We start from the raw sequence: 24914 nt of genomic DNA on the forward strand, positions 1-24914 counted from the left end.
AGATATCTGATAATCGAGGAAATACCAATGTGGAAGAATAAAGCATATTAAAAAAATTACCATTTTACAAGGTTCCCTAAAATGAGCTTGAGATATACAAAGTATTCCTTTTGTAAACTAGTGTAATTGTAAATGTCTTCCAAGAAGCTAGAGTTTTGTCTGTCGAGAAAACCATACACACTCAGGGAAACATTCTTCTAAGACTAGAAAAATATATGCAACCCTTCACAACAAGTTTTGGCTTACAACTGTAATATAGCCACAAACAAAATGAAGGTTAAGCAATTATTATTTTAAAAGCATACTTCTGTAATATTTTAAATTGTTTAAATAAACTTCATCTTGAAATTTCAATGACCCAACATTTAGAGAATATAAATATGCTCCAGAAACTTTTGTTGCATAGGCTTAAATGTTTTTCCTCAAACTTCTAGGTACAAATCACATGTTTTCAGGAACGGCATAACAAAGAATTTACATTGTGTTGAATAAAAGAGTTCAGTGAGTTCCAAAGTGTGTGTGTGTGTGTCCCTCTCCCCATCCTATTCTTTCTAGTGATGAAGTTTGGGGGTAAATCTCCTATACAATAAAAGCAAGTTATCACAGGGCTAATTTTCCACTTACCAATTCCATCGTTCTGGAAATGATCATTCTGGGTATGATGGAGGCTTTTCCCCTTTACAGAAAAAAAAAAAAAAAAAAAACAGAATTATAGTAATTATAATAATTTAAACACATTTAATATTAAGAGAACAGTAACCACTTTCCTAATCCTATGCAAATTAAATATATACAGCAACAATTAAAACTCAAAGATTGCGAGTCTGTAATTAATAACCACTAGACAGCTTTGAGCCAACTTTCTTTTTAACTATTAAGTCACGGGAGTGCCTGGCATGGTTTAGTCAGTTAAGTGTCTGCCTTTGGCTCGGGTCATGACCTCAGGATCCTGGGATCGACCTCCATGAAGGCTTCCTACTCAGTGGGGAGTCTGCTTCTCCGCCTCCCTCTTCCCCCCTTTCCACTTATACTCTCTCAAATAAATAAATAAAATATTTTAAAAAGTGAATAAATAAATATTAAGTCATGGTGCTAGGCCTCTAATTTTCTCAGCTTTCAAATTAAGGGTATCTAAAATTCTTTAAGTGAATAATAATGAATAAATAATGTTTATTTTTTAAACAAAAAGAAATAAGCAATCAATGTGACTGAAACTAAATTCTACTCCTTTACAGCTTCTCTACAAATTTTCTATTAATTAAATGATGAAATGAAAAGTTGCTATTAACGGTGCCTAGGTGGCTCCGTAGTTGGGTGTCTGCCTTTAGCTCAGGTCACCTTCCCAGTGTCCTGGGATCAAGCCCCGCATTGGGCTCCCTGCTGGGCAGGAAGCCTGCTTCTCCCTCTCCCACTCCCCCTGCCTGTGTTCCCTCTCCCGCTGTGTCTCTCTTGGTCAAATAAATAAATAAACAATCTTTTTAAAAAAGAAAAATTGCTTTTCAAAGGAAAAAAATCAGTCTTCAATTCCTGAGGATGAAAACCTTTAAAACAACCATGTGAACATAAACATGGGTTTGGGACTTAAGGTATTTCGAGCAGGATTCATGGCAACTTCAAGTGTAAAATTTACTGAAGGAACAGGAAAAGACACTGGCACAATTTGCTTAAGAGAGCGTACAAATGTTCTAGAAAGCAATTTGCCAACATTACCAGAAGCATCAAAAATGTACACACGCTTTAACCCAATAATTGCACTTTCAGGAATTTATCCAAATGAAGTAATACTGGATTTGGGCACAGATGTTCACCACAGCATTGTTTATATGTGTGTTAAATGTTAACAACCTAAATGTCCAGCATTCGAAGATTTATTAAATAAGCAATGCTAGACTCATGTACCATTAAATGGGATGACTTTAGGGCAGAAACAGTATTTGAAGAGACAATGGTTCTGAATTTCTGGATTTAAAAAAATTTCTCGTTCTATTGGCTACATGTAACACACAAAGCCATGATACAACACAAGTAGCATGTTATACAACTTACCCTTAGACAGATACAAATCTGTTATCTGTACCTAACATCTGGGGGGTGGATAACATCTACAACAGGAAAAGAAATTTCTTCCTGACCAAAGCAAAAAGTACAGTGACACTTCATTTATCTCCCAATCTGTCGGCAGTGTTAATTATTCAGGTCAGCACTAAACATTAAAGGCATGTGGTCATGTAAGCTCGTTATGAGGGGACAAGGACAACGAAGCTCCAACTCTTAGAGAGTCAGAAAGAAACACTCAAAAACGAATCACAGTCCATTAAGAATCACAATTGGTCCATTAATCCGGAGAATGTTCCCAGTGATCGGCACTAGCTAGAAAAAACAAACTTCTGAGGAATAAAGGAGCAGTAAGAAAAGCAGGGCAGAAGAAAGAAGAAACCACGAAAAGGTGAGCGTGGCAGGCAGCAGAGACGGCAGGGGTAAGTGAGAAGATCAGAAGCAGAAGCAATCAGAAGTGACATCAAGAGCAGTTGGGGCACATACACGGACAGAAGAAAGGAGATAAGACTGTTCCAAAAGGGTAGTACACCATTTAGATTTCTTAGCCTCTAATGAACCATCAAGCAGGGGTGATTGTGCAGATGCAGAGAAAACAGTGATGCAGTCAGAGTGTGGTACGAGCAGCACCCCAGAGACATCCACACCCTGATCCCTGGAATCCATGACTGTGCCAAGTTATGCGGCAGATATAATTAAGTGGTGTATTTGAAATAAGGAGATTATCCTAGATTATCTGGGTGGACCCACTCTAATCACATGAGCCCTAAAAGCAGAAAAGTTTCCCCAGCTGGAATCAGACAGATGTGGCAAAAAGAGGAAGTCAGAGATTCCAAGGCAAAGAAGGATTTAATACATCGTTGGTGACTCAGACAAGGGCCAAATCCAAGAATGGGAGAGAAGGCTCCAGAAGCTCAGAATGCTCTAGAGGCAAGGAAATAAGGACATTGGTCCTGCAACCACAAGAAACTGGATTCTTCGTGAACTCTGAAGCAGAATCTTCCCAGAGCCTCCAGATAAGGGGCCAGTCAGCCCACACCTTGCTTGATCCTGGCCTTTCGAGACCCAACATCGAGAAACCAACCAAGGCAGCATGGACATGCGGCCCAAAGAAATGTGAGATAAAACATTTGTGTTGTTTTAAGTCACTAAGTTTGTGCTAATTTGTTGCAGCCACAAGAAGAAACCAACACAAAGAATAACCACAGTCTAGGTTAATCCTGCACTGTGAAGGTGGAAGCAGGCCAGACAGTATGCAGCAGCACTCAGGGTTGGGGGATAAGCTACCTTAAAAAGCAACTTAGGCCTATCATGGAAAAAGATATGCACCTCTACAAGTATAATTCAGCACTCTGTATGGTTCAGTGCAGGAGAAACTTTCCTCAGACTCTTTGACTCAGCACGCAGCTGTAGGGCAGTAAGTATACTTGGTCCATAGAAGAATCACATGGTGTTTGGTAGCTTATAAACAAATAATAACGTAGCAGGAGGGTTAGCACTAACTATGTATGAAAGTCATTCCACAGTGATAATTCCAATAATAAAGGCTGTGTACCTTTAGTAGAATGTCAGGATTTTTATAAGCAAATACAGCTCGTGTCAACATAGTTCATGCAGACTTTTTACTCCACCATTGTTAAGTCAAGTGTTTCTTTTTTTACACATCGTTTTCCATGTATGCATTCAACGAACGTTAATGAGACCCACCACACGTCCACCCCTGGCTGGGCACTGAGGTTACTGACGTACACAGACTGACATGTTTTCTGATGTCTGGACAGTGAGCAGCTAGGGACGGATGATGAAAACAACTCCCAACTAGAATCTATAAAATAATGCTACGGTCTTTTCAGAGAATCCGTTTCTGAGTGTTATCTATGCTCCGACTGGTTTTCAGAGCGTGTGCAAATGAATCTGTTCCATTTTAGCAAAGCTTCCAAACGCTGCTCCCAGCAAATGCCCTCAGAGTAAGTGGGATGAAAACAGGCAAATTGCTTTTCTCTGTGCTCATTCTGCAGGCTCCTGGCAATAAATGATGCCTGCAGAGAGGAAGGCAAGAAAGGGCGAGCTCGGATGAGCGGCTCCTGGAGCCCAAACATTCTGGACCTTTGCTAACACCGTCACAGAACGGACCTCTTAGCATAAAGTTATGTGACTGCTAAACAGCTCGGGCCATGTTTTGTCGCCAAACACAACCCAGAGCAAGCACGTCCTGGAGAACTTTCAACTATCGGCCAGGCTTCTGACGACTGCATCTCCAGGAAATCCAACTGGGACTTAAATCATAGTCTAACACCAACAATACTAATTTTTAATATTTCTTATGCACAGAACTGTGTTAAAAGCTATACATTAAGGAAAACTTAAGAGGAAATGGTATGGTTTAGTATCACATTTTCACAAATAGCACCCTTTTCTAACAATGAAGTGTATCTCCATTCATCAAAAGACTCTAGCAAATGAAATAAAATATCTGGAATCTGTTTCAAAATTTTCCAGTGTGTAGATCTGGTGGGGGGATGAGGTAAGTTTAAGTTGGTAATTAGCAAACCTAGATGACAGAGGGCCACCCGGGTGGCTCAGTAGGTTGAGCATCTGATTCTTGGTTTTGGCTCAGGTCATAACCTCAGGGTCCTGGGCCTGAACCCCGAGTTGGGCTCTGTGCTTAGCGGGGAGTCTGCTTGTCCCTCTGCTCCTCCCCCCATTAATGGTCACACTCATGTGCACTTACTCTCTCTCAAATAATAAAATCTTAAAAAAAAAACCCTAAAGGAGAGAGAATTCATTATACTATTCTACTTACGATTATGTTTGAAACTTCCTACAACAGAAAGTGAAATAAAACAAGACTCTAGTACAAATGCAAACCTCAAAACAATTTAATGGACGTAAAATAAAATCCTGGGGAGAGAAGGAGATAAAGTAACAAAAACAACCTCTTGCTCACTACACCTCAGTTATTTAACATTACTGATTATTCTCAGACATGCTATAATGAATATTTTTAAATAGCCAGGTGTATAAATAATTTGATGAACCACTGTGTTAGTGACAGAAACAACAGACAGTATCTGTGGCATCATTGAAGAGTATTTTCTAAAAAGTAAAAAAAAAAAATCAAATCAGGGTGATGGCTGCTTTGGCCTTTAATTACACAATCCTCTTATTAAAAGAGAAAAGCCACAAAAAGGCAGAGGGGAAGCCACACTACACTTTCCTGGGTGCATCATAACCATTACTCACTTATCAAATATTTACTGAGCAGCCACTACATGCAAAGTGCGGGGCAAGGCATTAGGGGCCATAAAAAGTATACAGAACTGGATTTCTGCCTTCAGGAAGTTTATGGTTTTAGAAAAGCAAGTGGATTGAACATATTATATTTACTTCACCTTTGCAAGGAAAACACAGAGCAAACTGCAGGATCTTGCTTGAAATCAGCCCACGTCTGTACCCTGGCTTGAATCTGGCTGACCTATTGTACGTAAACTGATGCTTCCATTCCCAAGTCCATAAGAAGAGTTTACTCTATTGTAGTTAAGGATGTGCAAAGGATATAATTATTTTACAATATTTTAATTAAAAAAAAACAGTAAAATATAAAAATTTCTACCTGGATTCCCCACTCCCCATACACCCTAAACTCCTTGCTGGTCCCTGCAGAGCCCGCTCTCTCACAACTTTGACCTTTTGTATAAGCTCTTTCTTAAGCTTCATTCATTCATCTAAAAAAATACTTTGAAGCACCTGTGATGAGCCAAGTGTTGTTCTAGGCACAGAGGCAAGCGCAGTAAGTAATACAGGCAAAGATCTCTGCCCTGATGGAGCTTTTATATCCTAGTTTCTGAAATGTCTCCTCAGTCTACCACTATCCCCCTCTATTCAGTGGGCTGCTGAACAAGAACTCTGTGGTGGAAACTGCCTTGAATCTACCTGCCTCCTCTGACCATCACCCTCCAACATCTGCCGCGAAGGACTCAGGGGGCCTCATGTGCTCCCCTATGCTTGTCTAACACCTACCCCAGCAGCTGGCACAGAGAAGCAACTTAACTATCTGATAAATAAGTTGATTATTAATTAATATTTTAAAGGTTTAGAAATCTAGAAAATTCGTTTATACAAGATGTTTAATCCCCTAGAAATCCCAAATCAGTAAAACATGACTGCACATTCGGACAATTTTTATTTAATAACATACAATAGTATATTAACACAGAAGTAGTTCTCTTCTCAGCTTAATACCTATTTAGCTCAAAGATTTTCAAGATATTAAACCATTAATTATTGTTCACACATCAGGTTTTACATTTTTAAAATGAAGCCCCAAACTGACACGTTCTTTTACTTCATTCCTGTCAATAAATTTCATACCACACTGATGACTACAAACACACCAAAAAAACCAGAGCAGATACTAAACATGCCATTCTCATAACTTTCTTTTCTAGATGGTAAGTGCAAGCCTATTTTTTTCAGGCACTGTAGCAAACACAGCAGCTGTCCCTGCCCAAAATAACTGGTTCAAAAGTAGACATGGCCCTGACTGACCCACCTCCACTCCTGATTGGAGTGCTTCCTACGCAACAAATATAGGTCAAGTCAATTAATCTTCAAGAAGTCAACCAAATTTTCTCACTGGGTCAAATATTACTTGAAATGAATTGATCAACACAGGTTAGAACTGTTTTCGACAGGGCGCCTGGGTGGCTCAGTGGGTTAAGCCGCTGCCTTCGGCTCAGGTCATGATCTCAGGGTCCTGGGATCGAGTCCCGCATCGGGCTCTCTGCTCAGCAAGAAGCCTGCTTCCTCCTCTCTCTCTCTCTCTCTCTGCCTGCCTCTCCGTCTACTTGTGATCTCTCTCTGTCAAATAAATAAATAAAATCTTAAAAAAAAAAAAAAAAGAACTGTTTTCGACAAACACTATTATATAATATTATTTCTTGTAATAATACGCTCTGAGGGCTCCTTTCAATGAGTGTTAACAGTCTTTTAAACTGCTTTGTTGTATTCACATCATGCTAAATAAACGCCTATCAGCAGAGAGGACGGGAAGGTATTATACAAAGGACACAAAAGCAATCAGGTACTTGGAAACTTTTTTGAGGATGATTATGACATTGAGCATGGCTACACACCGCACTGTATTCTCACGTGCGTATCCAAACTAGACAAGCTCCTTGAAGAGACTGCTTGCCACCCAATGTAACCTTCGTTTCCAATACTTGAAGGAACTGCAGCCCAGTGAACCTTGGGCCGTTCTGTGCTGTTCTCTCCCTCTACCCTCTTCGACCCCGACAGCAGGCTTTACCTTGGGCGGGGACTGCGACAGTTTGTTGGTATTTCCTGAATGCTGTAGTCGTAGAGCCCGGGGGATAAATTCAGGCGCCAGTGGATTCAACACATACGTCTTCTTGAGTTCTAAAGCCTCTAGCTGAGCTTTGATCTGTTCAAAAGTGATTCCGTGTAGGCTATTATTTTCATGACACAGGGCAATAAACCGTTCCCAAAATTTCCTACAGAAAAGATTTAGAAGATCAGTTTAAAATTTCAGTGGGTAAAATCACAGAAACGAACATAAGCAACTAAAGATAGTTTCAAATTCCCTCTTCCCACCCCAAATCCTCAGATCAACATTCACCTGACGATGATTCAGGTGTAATCTTTCTACCAGATCACAAGGCTCCAGAAATTCGATTCTGAAACTACAGTCAAGTCGAATATTGTGGAAAATACAAATTATGCTCTCAATTAATTTTGCCTGACCAATGCAAGTAATGTGGTCAATGCTCAATTATCCACACTAATCTAAAATGACAGTTTTGATATCTATATAATAAGTAAGGATTTCAAAACTGAGGCTACCTCACTTTACAGATGATTTGTACTTACGACATACTCACATATACGTTATAGACACACACAAATATAGACACATATATAAATCAGACTAATTTGAATTATGGGGCCAAAGGAACCTGGTGCGAGATGACTAAGAAAAGCCAACTCATGACATGACATAAATCTGAACCACAAAGTAGATAATCCTCATGGAAGATACTTAAGAAATAACTAGCTATTCCTGTATTTTTCTCTTACTTAAACAGATGCCTTGTCACAAGCAGAACATAGAACATTAATTGACTAAGAGAGTTAAAGTAATTATGAAAAATGCAGGAAGATGGATGTGAATTTTAATGTTGATTATTCATTTCCTAATCAAATTAATAAATAGTAAAGGGGAAAAAAAATTCAAAAACTTGTTACAGTTGGATAGCTGTTTTCCTACAGGTTTGGAAACTGATCTCTAAATATCAAAAAAATTAAATACATATTACAAAAGACAACACAAATTTTTAAAAATTTTAAATGACTATTATAAATATGCATACCTATCTTTAACATGAGGTTCAAATAATGTTTTATTACACTATAAAAGATATATGATATGGTTTCTTCTCAAGTTGGTATCCTTGCGTCCAAGTGGACAAGAAGTAATCAAGATGGCTTCAAGAAGCATAAATGAAAAGGTTTATATTATAAAAGTTAGTATATGAGTGGGAATTGGGTTATTCATATATTCATAAAACTTTGCAGGGTTTAATTTTGAACTATGTTTTTCTTACATAGTCTTTTATACTTTTTTAAAGATGAGTTTAAGAAATGGATCCAGAAGAAATTTCAGGTCTGTATGTCAACAACAAGTATTACAAAATGTTAAATAGGCATTTCTGACAATAAGACATAAAGGCTAACAAGATAGTCATTCAGCTACAGGAAGTATGTGTTGCTAAGAAATGCACACTAGTAACCTCTATTTTTATTAAGAACCTTCTGGGGTTGCCTGGGTGGCTGAGTTGGTTAAGCTGAATCTTGGTTTCAGCTCAGGTCAAGACCTCAGGGTCATGATCTTGGGATCATGAGATGGAGCCCCACGACAAGCTCCAGGCTCAGTGGAGGGAACCCCCCTCCCTCCCTCTCTGCTCCTCCCTGCTCTCTCTCTCTCCCTCCCCAATACATACATACATACATACATACATACATACATACATACATACATAAATGTATGTGACCTTAGGGGGAAAAAAGAACCCTTCTGAAGGAATCAAGGCTTTTTTCTCACAGTCTGATAAGCTAAAGAAGAACTATCTTTTTATTTTTTATTTATTTATTTGAAAGAGATAGAGTGTGTGAAAGAGAGCACAAGCAGGGGGAGCTGCACAAGGAGAGGGAGAAGCAGGGCTCAATTCCAGGACCTTGAAATCATGACCTAAACCAAAGGCAGACACTTAACCAACTGAGCCACCTAGGTACCCTGGATTACCTTTAATATAGCACTCAGGAGCTAAAATCCATAAACTTTTCTGCCCTTTTGATTTAAATAAAGCCACAATATTCAACTGTGTGAATATTTATCAACTTGATTCTACATGCTACATTCAGAAGAAGTTTCTTTGGTCTAATTGATAAAGTATCAATTTCATAAAATGGCATTTCATATTTGGGTTGAAATTTAAGACAGAGCAATTTTTACTCTAAGTTTTTAATACCCATTTTTTATAATGGATTTTCATTTCCAGCATAGAAGTTGTTCTATGTTCAAGCTCCTTTTAAAATTCCATACCCTGCTCCTATACCGGCCTCACTGACCTCAGCTGCACTTGAACAAGAGCTGAAGTTACACGGAGTTAATTAAGCAGAACCTTCAAACAACCCCACAGTTCAAGAGAAGCTAGTAGCTCAGTGACAGTCTTTGTCTACAAGATGTCAGGGATCTCAAAGACACAGGCTTAGAGCTAATGGACACCATTTCAGAACAATAAACACAGTAAGTTAATCAAGTTAAACAAGTTCCGAAAGTAACCTGAAATCTCTATTTTAAATCTCACTTATCCTTTGAATGACCCACTGCTATGGGGAATCGGTCAAGCACATGGATTCCAGAACTCCGCTCTGGGGTTTTGGTCATGGCTCTGTCATTCAGCTGTGTAACTTCAGGCAATTCAATAACTTAATCTCTCTCTGTAGCTCAATTTCCACATGTGTAAAATAAGGCACCAACAGTATTATTATTACACTTTCTCACTTTTAAATTTTCAGAGAAATGTATTTTTACCTTCAAAAAAATTTTTTTTAAAGCTTTTATTTATCTATTTGACAGACAGAGATCACAAGTAGGCAGAGAGGCAGGCGGAGACAGAGTGTGAGGAAAGCAGGCACCCCACGTTCAACAGAGAGCCCGATGCGGGGCTCGATCCCAGGACCCTGGGATCATGACCTGAGCTAAAGGCAAAGGCTTTAACCCACTGAGCTACCCAGGCGCCCTTCCTTCAAAAATTCTTAAAGTTGAAAATTTTCCTCTTCTTGGGGCTCCTGGGTCATGGGGCATCTGCTTTCGGCTCGGGTGGCGATCCCAGGGTCCTGGGATCCAGCAAGCCCCACCTCAGGCTCCCTTATTGCCCAGCAGGAAGCCTCTTCCTCCCTCTCCCACTCCCCTTGCTTGTGTTCCCTCTCTCCCTCTCTTTCTCTGTCAGATAAATAAAAAAAAATCTTTAAAAAATTAATTTTTTTTCTTTTCCCTCTTCATGTAGGCTCATAGACCTTGAACTCCACAATACTTTATTAAATACTATGTATGGCATTATGAGGCAATTCTGAACACACAGATCACTTGAGAACTTCAACTATATTCAGAGTGAGAAGACTTCACCACTATGGTTATTTATAGGGTGCACTAATTCTGAGGCCCATCCCTAAAATTTTCACATATTATTATGACAACTATTTGAACTAGAGAACCCAAGTATGTTTCTACATTGTAATATAATTACAAGTATTTCAAAGACGGTAACCTTAATTTTAATTACCACATGAACAAAGTTTGGTTTTGTTTTTATGCTAACCTTGCTTCCAAGATCACCGATAAAACAGTGAAAAATCACTGGGCATCCTTAAGTTATAGAGAGTGCATATGTATACATACACATATATATACATCTGAAATACGATTTTATCTCACTCAGTAAATGGAATTTGCTAATGAAGAAATCCAGTTCACAGGAAGACCTCCTCCAAACACACTGGTTTGGAGAAATGTATGACTCCTCCCGGCCCTCCCCACTCGCTGTAGATTTATACAAGCATTTTCTTCGGTTCCTGGGAAAGGCAGGGTAAGCCAGAGAGAAGAGTTTGGGTTTTGAAGTCGGTGTGACATCTGTTTGAGTGAACCATTTAATAGGTAAATGACCTTGGGCGGTAATTTAAACTCTTTGAATCAGGCAGCCCATTTAAAATGCAAATAAAATTCACACATTGCAGGGTTGTTGGGATGACTGAATAAGGCTAAGTGTGCAGAGCACTTAACCAAGCACCTGGCAAGAGAAAGCTGTCAGTAAACAGCAGCTACTATTCGATGACTTGGCGAGCTGGGGAAGAGGAAGGTCACTACATTCACTTTAGGTTAATAGATAAATTCTATTTAAAAATACAACAAAAAGGGGTGCCTGGGTTGCTCAGTCGGTTAAGCGGCTGCCTTCAGCTTGGGTCATGATCCCAGGGTCCTGGGATCAAGTCCCACATCGGGCTCCCTGCTCAGCAGAGAGCCTGTTTCTCCCTCTCCCTCTGCCTGCCACTCTGCTTGCTTGTGCTATCTCTCTGTCAAATAAATAAATAAAATCTTAAAGAAAAAAATACAACAAAAAGATTATGTAATGGTTGCCTTCTAAAGATTTTTTATTTATTTATTTGACAGACAGAGATCACAAGTAGATAGAAGGCAGGCAGAGAGAGAAGGCGGGTGGGGGGGCAGGCGCAGGCTTCCCCCTGAGCAGACAGCCCGATGCAGGACTTGAGCACCCTGGGATCATGACCTGAGCCGAAGGCAGAGGCTTAACCCACTGAGCCACCCAGGCGCCCCTAACGGTTGCCGTCTACACTGGTATACTATATATACCATAATTATTCCTTGAAAATTTAATCAATATTTGGAAATATATTAGTTTTTCACAAATACTGAATGGGACACAGGGGCCGTGGCTGATTAACTCTAAACTACAAAGAATTCATTCCTCTGTTACTACAGTGCCTAAGAATCATACATGTAGGGACACCTGGGTGGCTCAGTCAGTTGGGCCTTCGGCACAGGTCATGACCCCAGAGTCCTAGGATCAAGCCCCGCAAATCCGCATTGGGCAGCCTGCTCAGTGGGGGATCAGCTTCTCTCTCTGCCCCTCACCCCGCTCTTGTGCTCTCCTTCACTCTTTCTCTCAAATAAATAAAATCTTAAAAAAAATAAATAAATAAAGGCCATATACAACAAGTCCACAGCTGACATCATACTTAATGGTGAAAAGCTGAAGGCTTTGGGGAAAAAAAAAATCATGTATGTCTCCCAAGTTTACTTGTATTATGAGATTAAATTAATTTCTAATGAAATTTAAAAGATTAAAGCACAAATACCCATACACTTCAACTATCAGCTCTTGGATTAAAGCCATGATTAAACTGTCCAAATAACACAGATAACCAGCATTCCAAATTAGCTATACGTCACGTGATTTTTTTTCTCCCTACATAATACAGTTAACCTCTTATACTCCGCTGTATAGTAAGAAATAAGCAACCAATAGGCCTGGCTACAAGTTAAAAATTAGCCCTAGATAATTCTGACAGCATGGCCTCAGAATTATTCACCTAATTGCTCTGAGAAAATAACAATTTATGTCAGAGAAGGGGTGAAAAATGCTGATCTCATGGAATTCAGAGAATAATACAACTCTACAAAAGGGATAACCATTTTTGAAAAAATAATATTCATATTGACAAATGTTTGACATTATTTATAAAAGAAGTCTAAAACAAATCTGGCTCAAGGCTATTGTTATATCTACTTATTCCCCCAATAGTTTCTAATTTGTTTTTTTTTTTTTTCGCTAGTTTTTTTTTTAATAAGTTGTCCTATTTTATATGTGTTTTAATCTATTAAATTCTAACCAAATTCTAATCTATTAAATTCTAAAGTATATGTATTCTCACATTTTTCTAATGATAAACAAAATGGTAAATATCACAGCAATATATTCTAACCAAATATGCTTTCAATGTATTATAAAGTAACTAAAGTTACTCCTAAAATTCTTAGGAGAAAAGCTAAATTATTACACCTAGTTTTATTCATTTGTAACTTGGAATTAATACAGTCCCTTCCCCAACTTTTCATCATTAGTGGCTAAAAATGAACAGAAATCTTTTAAGTATGAAATTAAAGATATTTTGGGGGTGCCTGGGTGGCTCAGTTGATTAAGCGTCTGATCATGATGTTGGTGTCCTGAAATCGAACCCTGCATCGGGCTCCCTGCTCAGTGGGGAGACTGCTTTTCCCTCTGCCTCTCTTTCTCTCTCTCTCAAATAAATGATAAAATCTTTAAAAAAAAAAAAAAGAGAGAGAGAGAGAGAGAGAGATTTTACAACAGGACTGTTTAGCTATGCATAAATAAGTCATGGACCACTCAAGTTTTGTGGATTTTTTTAAATTTTTTTTTAGTATTTTATTTATTTATTTGTCAGAATGAGAGAGAGCGCATAAGTGGGAAGGAGGGGCAGAGACAGAGGAAGAAGCAGGCTCCCCACTGAGCAGGGAGCCCCATATGGGACTTGATCCCAGTACCCTGAGACCATGACCATGAAGGCAGTCGCTTAACCAACTGAGCCACCCAGGAGTCCTGTGGATTTTTTTTTAAATAAAAGGTTATCTTTTATAACCTAACCATAAATTAAAACTGCTTGATTCCTTTGTTAATGGCTTTCCCCTATAAAGTATAGTAACTTCTTCTGGAGTCTTAAACTCTAATACATGCAGATTATTATTAAAGGTCCCAGTTGTTTCCTTTCCCCATAGAATTCTTCTTCCTGCTGAAAGAGGAAAACAGACAATAAAACGCTGCCACATCTATATTGCAATAGAAAAGGTGGTTTAGGCCACTTCTTAACAGCTCTGTCTACTTTAATTCTAACTATCAAAAAGAAATAATGACCCAAGACATATTCGGGACTGTCTACATCGCTTTCTACTATCTGAATTCACTTTAACAGGTCCAGAATACTTCCACAACTTTAAGTAATCCCTACTGTATTTCTTTTTTTTTTTTTTTTTAAAGATTTTATTTATTTATTTGACAGAGAGAGATCACAAGTAGGCAGAGAGGCAGGCAGAGAGAGAGAGAGAGGGAAGCAGGCTCCCCGCCGAGCAGAGAGCCCGACGCGGGACTCGATCCCAGGACCCTGAGACCATGACCTGAGCCGAAGGCAGTGGCCCAACCCACTGAGCCACCCAGGCGCCCTGTATTTCTTTTCCATAAATAATATAGGCTATAAATTTCTGTTCAACTGTTTTTTGTTAATGGTAACATAAGTTTCAACACTATAAAGACCAATTCCTATTACCTGGTATAAATAAATAAAATAAATAAAGTGTATAAAGAGTAATTTTTTATTTTGATATTTTAACTACACTTTAGTAGAAAATATAGGAATACTAGCAACACTATCCAAACACAAGTAATAACCACTCCTAACCTCCTTAATTTTAAGAACCTTGGATTAACCAAACACCAAGAATCATTTACACTGAGAAGCCCTGAGAGAAAGTAAGTAGAGAAGGAAATTCACCAAAAACAAGCTCACACAATAATGAAGGGGAAAAAAATGAAATAATATCAATATAAAATTCAATCTCCATCAAAGATATACATATACACAAAACCACCTCAGGACCCTTGCACAAGCTGTTCCCTCTTCCTGGAACACTTTTACCCAGATATCAGCATAGCTCACTCCTTCACTTGAAAGCCAGCTTCTCAGTGAGGGACGCTCTGACCACACTCCACAAATCACAAAGCAGCCCGCTGCACCCCCATCACTCCTAATTCTCCTTTATGTTCTATTTCTCTTTCACTGAACTTACCACGTACAAGACTACAGTATTCTTATTCTGTTTATTCTCAGTCTTCCTCTTTTCCCCAATAAAACATAAAGCCCACAAAAGCAGAGATTTTTATTCATTTCTGTCACTGATACATTCTTAGTGGCTAGAAAGGCACTTAGAACATAGCAGGCACTCGGGAAATACCTGCTGCGTGATGACTGAATGAAAGAATACATAATTACGAACATAATGAATGGACCCAAAACAATATATTTTTGTGTTCCCACTGGATATCAGGTGACTGAACCCGATTTTAATTAGCCAAGAGGTCATATAAATAAGTATATATATAGGGATGCAAATTACTGTACATTTCCCCTTTAATATCTTAGTCAGTAACACAGAATTACCTGCATCTTCCAATAGAGCACAGAGCAATGGGATCGCCCACCACAGCAACCAGAGATTGTGCTCTTGTGATGGCGGTATTGAGAAGTTTGTAGTTAGAGAGAAAACCATAATCTAAATCCTCCGTGGAATCTTCCAGCAGCTGCTCTTTCTTCTTAATCGGTGTCTGTTTATGTTTACAAGTATGCCTTGTACGCACTGTGCTAAGAAACAAAACTCTGAACTGTTTTCCTATAAAAAAATAAATGAATGAAAGACTTAAGATTACTTTGAACCACTGATATAATAAAAGCATTTCAGTTTTTAAATGTTATTGCTAAGTAACAAGTGTCAGTGAGGATGTGGAAAAACTGAAACTCCTGTGTCCTGCAGGTGGGAATGGCAAATGGTATGCCAAAGACTCCAGAAATTAGTGTGGCGGCTCCTAAAACAATTAACATAAAACTAAAACACAGAATTAAAATGAAGCATAGAATTAACGCAGGATCCAGCAATTCCACTTCTGGGCATTTACCCAAAAGAACTGAAAGCAGGATCTCAAACATATTTATATATCCATGTTCGTAATAGCATTAGTCACGGGGGCAAAAGGTAGAAACAACCCAAGTGTCCATTGACAGATAAGTGGATAAACAAAATATAGTGTATACATACCATGGAATATCATTCAGCCTTAAAAAGGAAGGACATTCTGACAAGCTACAGCACGGATGAACCCTGAAGACATTACACTAAATAAAATAAGCCAGTCACAAAAGAACAAATACCACAGGACCACACTTCTAAAAAGTACCTAGAGTAGTCAAATTCATAGAGAGAAAGCAGAATGGTGGTTGCGAGAGGCTAGGGGGTGGAGGGAAGTGGGACAGGGAGTTATCGTATAATGGGTACAGAGTTTCAGTTTCACAAAATGAAAGGAGTTCTGGAGACAGATGGTGGTGATGGCTGCACAATGAGGTTAATATCCTTAATGCCAATGAACAGTGGCATTTTGTATTTTTGAACTGGAGAACTACTTTCAGAATGAACACATAAAAATGATTAGAATGATAAATCTTATTAAACTTTTAAAAATATTATTTCTGGAACCAGACTTAATGATTATCTCATCTAAGGTCCCACTCCATACAAGGCCCCTTCCTTGAAGCAGGGTCATCCAGCCTTCTTGCTAACCAAGGCAAACACAGCTGATTCCATAAGGAAGGCTTACTGAGAATCTAGTTTGCACAACATTTTTGCTTATAGTCTTTCTTATAGTAACAAATCATTCCCTCATTCTGTGACAAATCTATACATTTCTGAATACAGTTTTAATATCAATCTTCAGTCTTCTCTAGCCAAACAACCCAGGTTCTTTCAATCATTTCTGACTCGTCCCATGTGGCAGTTTTTAGATCATGCATTACCTATCCCAGGTTTCCTCTGGGTGCTTCCTACGTTACTGGTAATATTCCTTCTAAATGCATGCCCAGGGGTGCCTGGGTGGCTCAGTGGGTTAAAGCCTCTGCCTTCGGCTCAGGTCATGATCTCGGGGTCCTGGGATCAAGCCCCACATCGGGCTCTCTGCTCGGCAGGGAGCCTGCTTCCCTTCCTCTGTCTCTGCCTGCCTCTCTGCCTAGTTGTGATCTCTCTCTGTCAAATAAATAAATAAAATCTTTTAATAAATAAATAAATAAATGCCCAAAGGTCCACTCTTACCATTACTATTTAACATAATACTGGAAGTCTTGGCCTTAATCAGACCAAAAAAAAAAAAAAAAAGAAGGCATCCAAATTGAATAGACAAAGTCAAACTTTCACTATTTGCAGACATGATACTCAATGCAGAAAACCTGAAAGATATCACCAAAAAATTGCTAGAACTAATAAATGAATTCAGCAAAGTCACAGGATATAAAATCAAAGTGCAGAAATCTGTTGCATTTCTATATACCAAAAATGAAGCAGCAGAAAAAGAAATAAAAAATTGATCCCATTTGCAATTGCAGCAAAAACTAAGACATATGGGAATAAACCTAACTAAAGAGGTAAAAGATCTGTACTCTAAAAACTACAGAATTCTTATGAAAAAAATTGAAGAAGCCACAAAGAAATGGAAAAGCATTCCATGCTCATGGACTGGAAGAACAAACATTGTTAAAATGTCTATACTACCCCCAAAATAATCTACATATTTAATACAATCCCTATCAAAATGCTACCAGCATTTTTCACAGACCTAGAACAAATAACCCTAAGATTTGCATGGAACCACGAAAGACCCCAAATAGCCAAAGCAATTCTGAAAAAGAAAAACAAAACTGGAGGCATCACTATTCTGGATTTCAAGCTGTATCACAAAGCTGTAGCCATTAAGACAGTATGGTCCTGGCACAAAACAGACGCACAGATCAATGGAACAGAACAGGAAACCCAGAAATGAACCCAAAACTATATGGTCCACTAATCTTCGACAAGGCAGGACAGAATATCCAATGGAAAAAAGACAGTTTCTTCAACAAACAGACACATGAAAAGATGCTCAACATCACTCATCATCAGGGAAATACAAATCAAAACCGCAATGATGGGCAACTAGGGTAGCTCGGTCATAAGCGAGAAACCAAACTCTTGGTTTCAGCACAGGTCATGATCTCAGGGTCTTGGAACTGAGCTGCACCCTGGGCTCCATGCTCAGCACAGAGGCTGTTCGAGATTCTCTTCCTTTCCCTCTCCTTCCCGCTCTGTCCCTCTTCCCCACTCATGTGTGCACGCTCTCTCTCTAAAACAGATAAACAAAATCTTAAAAAAAAAAAAATCAAAACCATGTATCTCACACCTGTCAGAATGACTAAAATTAACAACACAAGGAACAACAGGTATTCGCGAGAATGTGGAGAAAGGGGAACCCTCTTGAACATTGGTGGGAATGCAAACTGACGCAGCCACTCTGGAGAGCAGTCAGCGGTTCCTCAAAAAAATAAAATTGAATTAACTTACAATCTGCTATTGCACTAGTAGGTATTTACCCAAAGGATACAAAAATACAGATTCCAAGGGGTATATGCACCCCGTGTTTACCGTAGCATTATCAACAACAGCCGAACTAGAGAGAGCCCAAATGCCCATCAACTGATGAGCGGATAAAGATGTGGTGTACACACACAATGGATGTCCACGCATGCACACACGCGTACACACACACACACACACACACACCAGAACATTACTCAGCCATCCAAAAGAATGAAATCTTGCAATTTGCAATGACGTGGATGGAACCAAAATGTATCACGCTAAGGGAAATAAGTCTATCACAGAAAGACAAATGCCATGTGGAATCTAAGAAACAAAACAGGTAAACATATGGGAAGGTGGGGGAAGGGGAAACAAACCATAAGAGACTCTTAATGACAGAGAACAAACTGAGGGCTGATGGAGGGAGATGGGCGGGGGATGGGCTAGACGGGTGATGGGTATGAAGGAGGGCACTTGTTGTCATAAGCAGTGGGTGTTGCATGTAAGTGATGAATCACTGAATTTGACTCCTGAAACCAGTATTACATTATATGTTAACTAAAATCTAAATAAATAATGAAACAAATGCCCAAAGTCTGAGGGATCCGAACAATACATGGTACAGTGGAACTATTTTGTCCCCATAATCTAAAACTGCATTGCTCTTACTATTGCACATTCCTGAGAAACCTAAAACTGTAATTGTACTGAACTTTTCCAGCTCATGTGATTATGTTGCTTCATATATTTAAAAGCACAAACTCGGGGTGCCTGGGTGACTCAGTCAGTTAAGCATCTGACCTCAGCTCAGGTCATGATCTCAGGTCCTGGAACTGAGACCCACATCGGTCTCCACACTCATTAGGGAGTCTGCTTGTCCCTCTCCCTCCACCCCTGCCCGCCCCTGTTAATAAATAAAATCTTTTTTAAAAAATTATAAAAAATAAAAGCACAAACTCTATAGCAACTAATTACATGAAGGCAATTTAAATGAGCTGCTGGTAACTATTCATTTAGGAACGTCTATAGGTTAAAAAACAAACTGTGTCTTTAAAAATGCATTTAAACAGAATATGCTTGATAGGTACAAGTTTTTAAAAACCTTTACGAACAAATTACTCTTCAGCTAGAGCATGCTGACAGCAGGTGTCATACACTACTATGATCATAACTACTGCACACAGATGCGGTGTGTAGCATTCACACCATTATGATCACTGAAAAATCCATTTGTTCCAGGGCGCTGGGTGGCTCAATGGGTTAAGCTTCTGTCTTCGGCTCAGATCATGATCTCAGGGTCCTGGGATCAAGTCCCGCATCGGGCTCTCTGCTCGTCAGGGAGCCTGCTTCCCTTCCTCTCTCTCTGCCTGCCTCTCTGCCTATTTGTGATCTCTGTCTGTCAAATAAATACATAAAATCTTTAAAAAAAATCCATTTGTTCCTACTTCTTTCATCTGGATATAAAAACTTAATAAACATGTAAATGAGCTTGACCTTTAATTGCCAAATTTGGCATTAAAGAACTTGGTATGAAATGAATACACAACTGCTTGTCCAAAAAAAGATCTGGAGAATTAAAAATTAAATGTGTACACACTTTAAGATTTAAGCATCTGAATATGTTAATTCATTTCAATTAATACATACCTTGAACATTTAGCACCCTTTCTACATTAACATCAGATAATCTCTTTTTTCGAAGTTCAGCACGTATCCTGAACACTTGATCAGCATATGGAGTGACCACACCAATACTGCCATCATCCAACTTCCCCCACGCTACTGGCCACTTCCTTCTCAACTCTTCCACACGTTCCACCACTTCGAATACCTTTAAACAAACACACATATGCATATTAAAGATATGGTAACTGAAACAGATGTAGGAAGGATGCCATTTTAGCAAATGTCATTCAAAAACGTCCTCTAAATAGAAGTAATGCTTTGCTGGAATGAACACGAGGAGAAAAATTTTATGTACATTTCAAAGAGTAAAATTCTACCCAAGTAAAATGCACCCAGTGAAAACATGAATATCAGAAACAACGTAATGGGCTGTTGGCCCTCACCCTTCAGTCAGCCTCCATTCTTAAATGGGGGCAGTTTCAATTTCCTAGGTAGAGAGGAGGACTGGGACAGGGCCATGCAACTGGCAGCCCCATCTAGGGAGTCAGGGAAGCCATTCCCCACATTCCCACGATTTCTCAGTCCATTCAGTTCGTACCAGGCCAGTGAAATGAACAGCCAGCTGAAAGATTCCAAGAGTCAGTGCCACCATGAAGTCTCAGCAGTACAAGATCTAGAACGGTCGCCCTCCCCCGTTGATACAAACTAAGCACAGCAGCCAAGAGCTAACACCAAACCACAGCTGGGACTCAGATAAATCTGGACTGGAGAGACACTTCCACAATTCACTGCCTTCTGGTAGTACAAGTTTGCTCAAGCTATTTCATTAACCTTATAATAAAGTAACACCATATTTTACCTAACTGAATTTATTTGATCTATTTTAATACAATGAACTGATCAAAGTTTCAATGCTTGGCACAGTGGGGGACACAAAGATTAATAAAACATGTTCCTTGCCTGCTGAGTGATTGCTGTATATTTAGAAAACAGATTCCATATATATTCCGTGTGTGTGTGTGTGTATTTGTGTGTGTGTGTGTTTAGGAACAGCTAGCTCAATAGAGGGTTAGGCAAGACTCTAGGGGCATAGAGAAGAAAGTTGTTTCGTTTCATTTTTAAGATTTTATTTATTAATTTATTTGAGAGAGAGTGTGTACAGGCGAGCAGAGGGAGAAGCAGAGGGGAAGGGGAGAAGGGGGAAAGAATTTCATGTAGACTATGCCTAGGGCCCAATGTGGGGCTCAATCTCACAACCCTGAGATCAAGCCCTGAGTTGAAACCAAAAGTCAGACGCTCAACCGACTAAGCCACTGAGGTGCCCTGAGAATAAAGTCTTTTAAATTTGTTTAAATAACATTATTTAATATTTGTTAAAAATATGTACTTATATTTACAGTGTTAAATATACTTAATAAAAATTTGACAGTATTTTTATTTCTTTTAAGAACTTGAGGATTATTAGCTAGGATTCAGTTCTCACTGCCAGATATAAACTCAATGAATTACAGCAGTATAGGTTAGGGTCTCCCCACTGTTGTTATTATTTAACATGAAGTGCTTCAGACATACAGACTGTCCAAGGGTTCTGAAGAGTAAGCTGGACTGAAGGCATGGCGCTGTCAAGATAAAGAACAAGAAAGGTGGGCCAGAGTCTACTGCAATAAAGAATAAGAAAAAACTATTTTCACCCACTTGGTTAAATATGGGGGTGGATCAAAGTTGGGGAGACACCTCTACTGCTCACCCCACCCAAACACACACACAGAGTTCCTACCACTAAGCAATACAGGACCACTTCTCTACCTCATCCCTCTGTGAAGGGATGCCTAAAACTGAAGTCAAAATACACAGACTTGGAATGGTGACATAGGAGCTTGGGGAAACTTCTCTCCCAGACAGACATCTATTAAGCTGGGCAAAATCAGCAATCAGTCTCTCCATGGAGACTGATCAAAGACTTTACAAGAAATTGAGAAACATTTATTCAACAAAGTGTACAGAAACTCAGTCAGAAGAGGGAGGCCAGGGCATTCCAACTCTGGATGCACACACCCCCGCACAGCTCCTACAGAAAGGCTATCTCAGTAGCGGAGAGGCACTTCTGACCTCCCCTAGCTCCTTGGGCTGAAACAGTTACTCCAGGTGGTTTGGGCAGCTGGTGAGCATCAGATCCCGTTTTCCACAGCTCCAAGCCACAGAAGACCTGTATTGAACAGTTAATAGCACTTGATTTTCTTGTACTGCCTTCTAACTATAGACCTCTGATCAATTTTTAAAAGGAAAGATGAATTACTGTTACATAATAAGATGCATGTCTTTGTAAATAAGATGAGCAAAGCATGGGACTCAAGAGAAGAAAGGGAAATGGAGATCCAGATCAAGACCCATTCCTCTAATGACCAACCTACCATACCCCCTCCTCTGGGTTTCCTGAAGTCCAGAACTCCACTCCCTGTGACAGCCAGAACCTAACCCCGGAGACTCTGGCCTGCTAACCCTTAAAGACTTCACAGGTTTTTGTCTGCTGCCTGATCTGACCATATTACCCACATTCTCTCTAAACTTAAAAAGTCAGAAACTGTAAGAGAACCATACAAGTTACAGCACATAATGGCTTAGGAACAGTCAACTGGGCCTGTATAATCTATCTGGAACACAGGATTCTGCAATTCAAGTCTGATTTAAAATGGTAACTCATGGGGCGCCTGGGTGGCTCAGTGGGTTAAGCCGCTGCCTTCGGCTCGGGTCATGATCTCAGGGTCCTGGGATCAAGTCCCACATCGGGCTCTCTGCTCAGCAAGAAGCCTGCTTCCCTCTCTCTCTCTCTCTCTGCCTGCCTCTCCGTCTACTTGTGATCTCTCTCTGTCAAATAAATAAATAAAATCTTTAAATAAAATAAAATAAAATAAAATGGTAACTCATTTGAGTATGTACTATGAAATACAGTCTATTTTAGTTAGCTAACAATAATAATCTATGAAAATAATATTGGCTTTTCTTCTAAACGAAGTCATGTATTTTGTATTTTGTCATAAGAAATGTAAACCAGGGGCGCCTGGGTGGCTCAGTGGGTTAAAGCCTCTGCCTTCAGCTCAGGTCATGATCCCAGGGTCCTGGGATCGAGCCCCACATCGAGCTCTCTGCTCGGTGGGGAGTCTGCTTCTCCCTCTGCCTGATGCTCTGCCTGCTTGTGTACACACACACACATTCTCTCTCTCTCTCTCTGTCAAATAAATAAAAAATAATAATAAAATCTTAAAAAAGAAAGACATGTAAATCAAATGTAATCAAAATGTAAATCAGTTTTTGTTTCCACAGAAGATCCATCTTAACAAATAAATGTAATACAAAAAGAATAAACTTTACATACTATTTTCATGTAAATGACATACAACAGAATGACAACCCAAAATTATAAACACTCAACAAGAACAGACCATGTGAATGTGAAAATGTCAACAATCTGCAAAAAACTAAGGTACCTCTGCATTATTATAAAAAGCTGTGCTGTTTTTTTCTTGTACATCTTCCCCTCGTGCTGTAAAGAAAGTTAGTGGGTAGAAATCCTTGTGTGCTGGTTGCTTTCCACTGGCCATCAATTTGCCCTCATAGAAGAGCTCAGAGGTGTAACTGCCAAAAAAGACCAAAATAAATAAGTAAACAGACAGTGATTTATCATCAAAATTAACTTCACCCATAAGAAAAAAAAAAATTATCAGTCAACTCTAATAATGCTGCTTTATGTCCTTGATTGATTTTAATTCAAACATCTAACACCTTTGAGGGCAAGACTGTCCCCAAAATTAACCACAGCAATAACAACAGGGTAGGCTCCTGGTATACCCCTGCTAAATGAATCTGGTCAGGTATGAAGCCAGAATATAGAAAGGAAAGGAAGAAATGACAGTAGTTCAATACGAGATGAGATCTTTTTTTTTTTTTTTTTTTTTGACAGAGACAGAGAGATCACAAGTAGGCAGAGAGGCAGGCAGAGAGAGAGGAGGAAGCAGGCTCCCTGCTGAGCAGAGAGCCCGATGTGGGGCTCGATCCCAGGACCCTGAGATCATGACCTGAGCTGAAGGCAGAGGCTTTAACCCACTGAGCCACCCAGGTGCCCCACGAGATGAGATCTTGCTCTATGTGGAAATTACTAGCTATTTTCTTGGTTAACACATATTTTTATTTATATGGGACATTTACTTATACACGCAAACGCAAAGATATATAGACACTGAAATACACACACCCAAAGGATATTGAAATCTTCAGCTGCAAAAAGAATACTTTCTACAGATGAAAACACTAAATACTTGATTCATTACTGACTACAGCCAATGACCGGCAACAAGAGACTCCATTTTGAGAGATTGATAAAAGTCACAGTTAAATCTAAATTTATTTTTATACCTACCCTATTGTTTTCAGAGAAACCTAAAAACAATTTTCACTGACTAACATCATCAATATTATTAAATTATATTAAACTTTAAAAAACTCGGGTGCCTGGGTGGCTCAGTGGGTTAGAGCCTCTGCCTTCGGCTCAGGTCATGATCCCAGGGTCCTGGGATCGAGCCCCACATCGGGCTCTCTGCTCAGCATGGAGCCTGCTTCCCCCTCTCTCTCTTCCTGCCTCTCTGCCTACCTGTGATCTCTCTCTGTCAAATAAATAAATAAAATCTTTAAAAAAAAAAAAAAAAAAACCTTTAAAAAAACTCTTAAGTTTTTGGTGAGGCAGTGACCGGAAAGGAGCAAAAGGGGCTTTCTAGAGTGCTGCTAATGTTCTGTTTCTTAATCTGGAGGTTGGGTTACAAAGCTTTATTCAATTCGTGACTGCTCATTGAGCTATCACTTATGATATTTTTATTTTTATAAATGCATACTGTATGTAATAGAAACCTTTAAAAAC

General features: G+C 39.3%; 1 protein-coding gene across 5 annotated transcripts in view; it reads right to left on the bottom strand.

The window, feature by feature from the left end:
* LOC111158095 (helicase with zinc finger) overlaps positions 1 to 24914 on the bottom strand; it is a 172878-nt gene that overhangs the window by 50630 nt on the left and 97334 nt on the right. For all 5 annotated transcript variants that reach the window (XM_022519932.1, XM_022519934.1, XM_022519935.1 and 2 more), the window contains 5 exons: positions 23491 to 23638; positions 20027 to 20210; positions 15385 to 15613; positions 7364 to 7568; positions 625 to 676 (listed from right to left, as the gene is read on the bottom strand). In XM_022519932.1, the coding sequence (XP_022375640.1) occupies positions 625 to 676; positions 7364 to 7568; positions 15385 to 15613; positions 20027 to 20210; positions 23491 to 23638 (818 nt within the window). The remainder of the gene's footprint in view (positions 1 to 624; positions 677 to 7363; positions 7569 to 15384; positions 15614 to 20026; positions 20211 to 23490; positions 23639 to 24914) is intronic.

The sequence above is a fragment of the Enhydra lutris genome, unplaced genomic scaffold, assembly GCF_002288905.1.
Source record: "Enhydra lutris kenyoni isolate GAN:26980312 unplaced genomic scaffold, ASM228890v2 scaffoldscaffold57, whole genome shotgun sequence".
NCBI classification, from domain to species: Eukaryota; Metazoa; Chordata; class Mammalia; order Carnivora; family Mustelidae; genus Enhydra; species Enhydra lutris.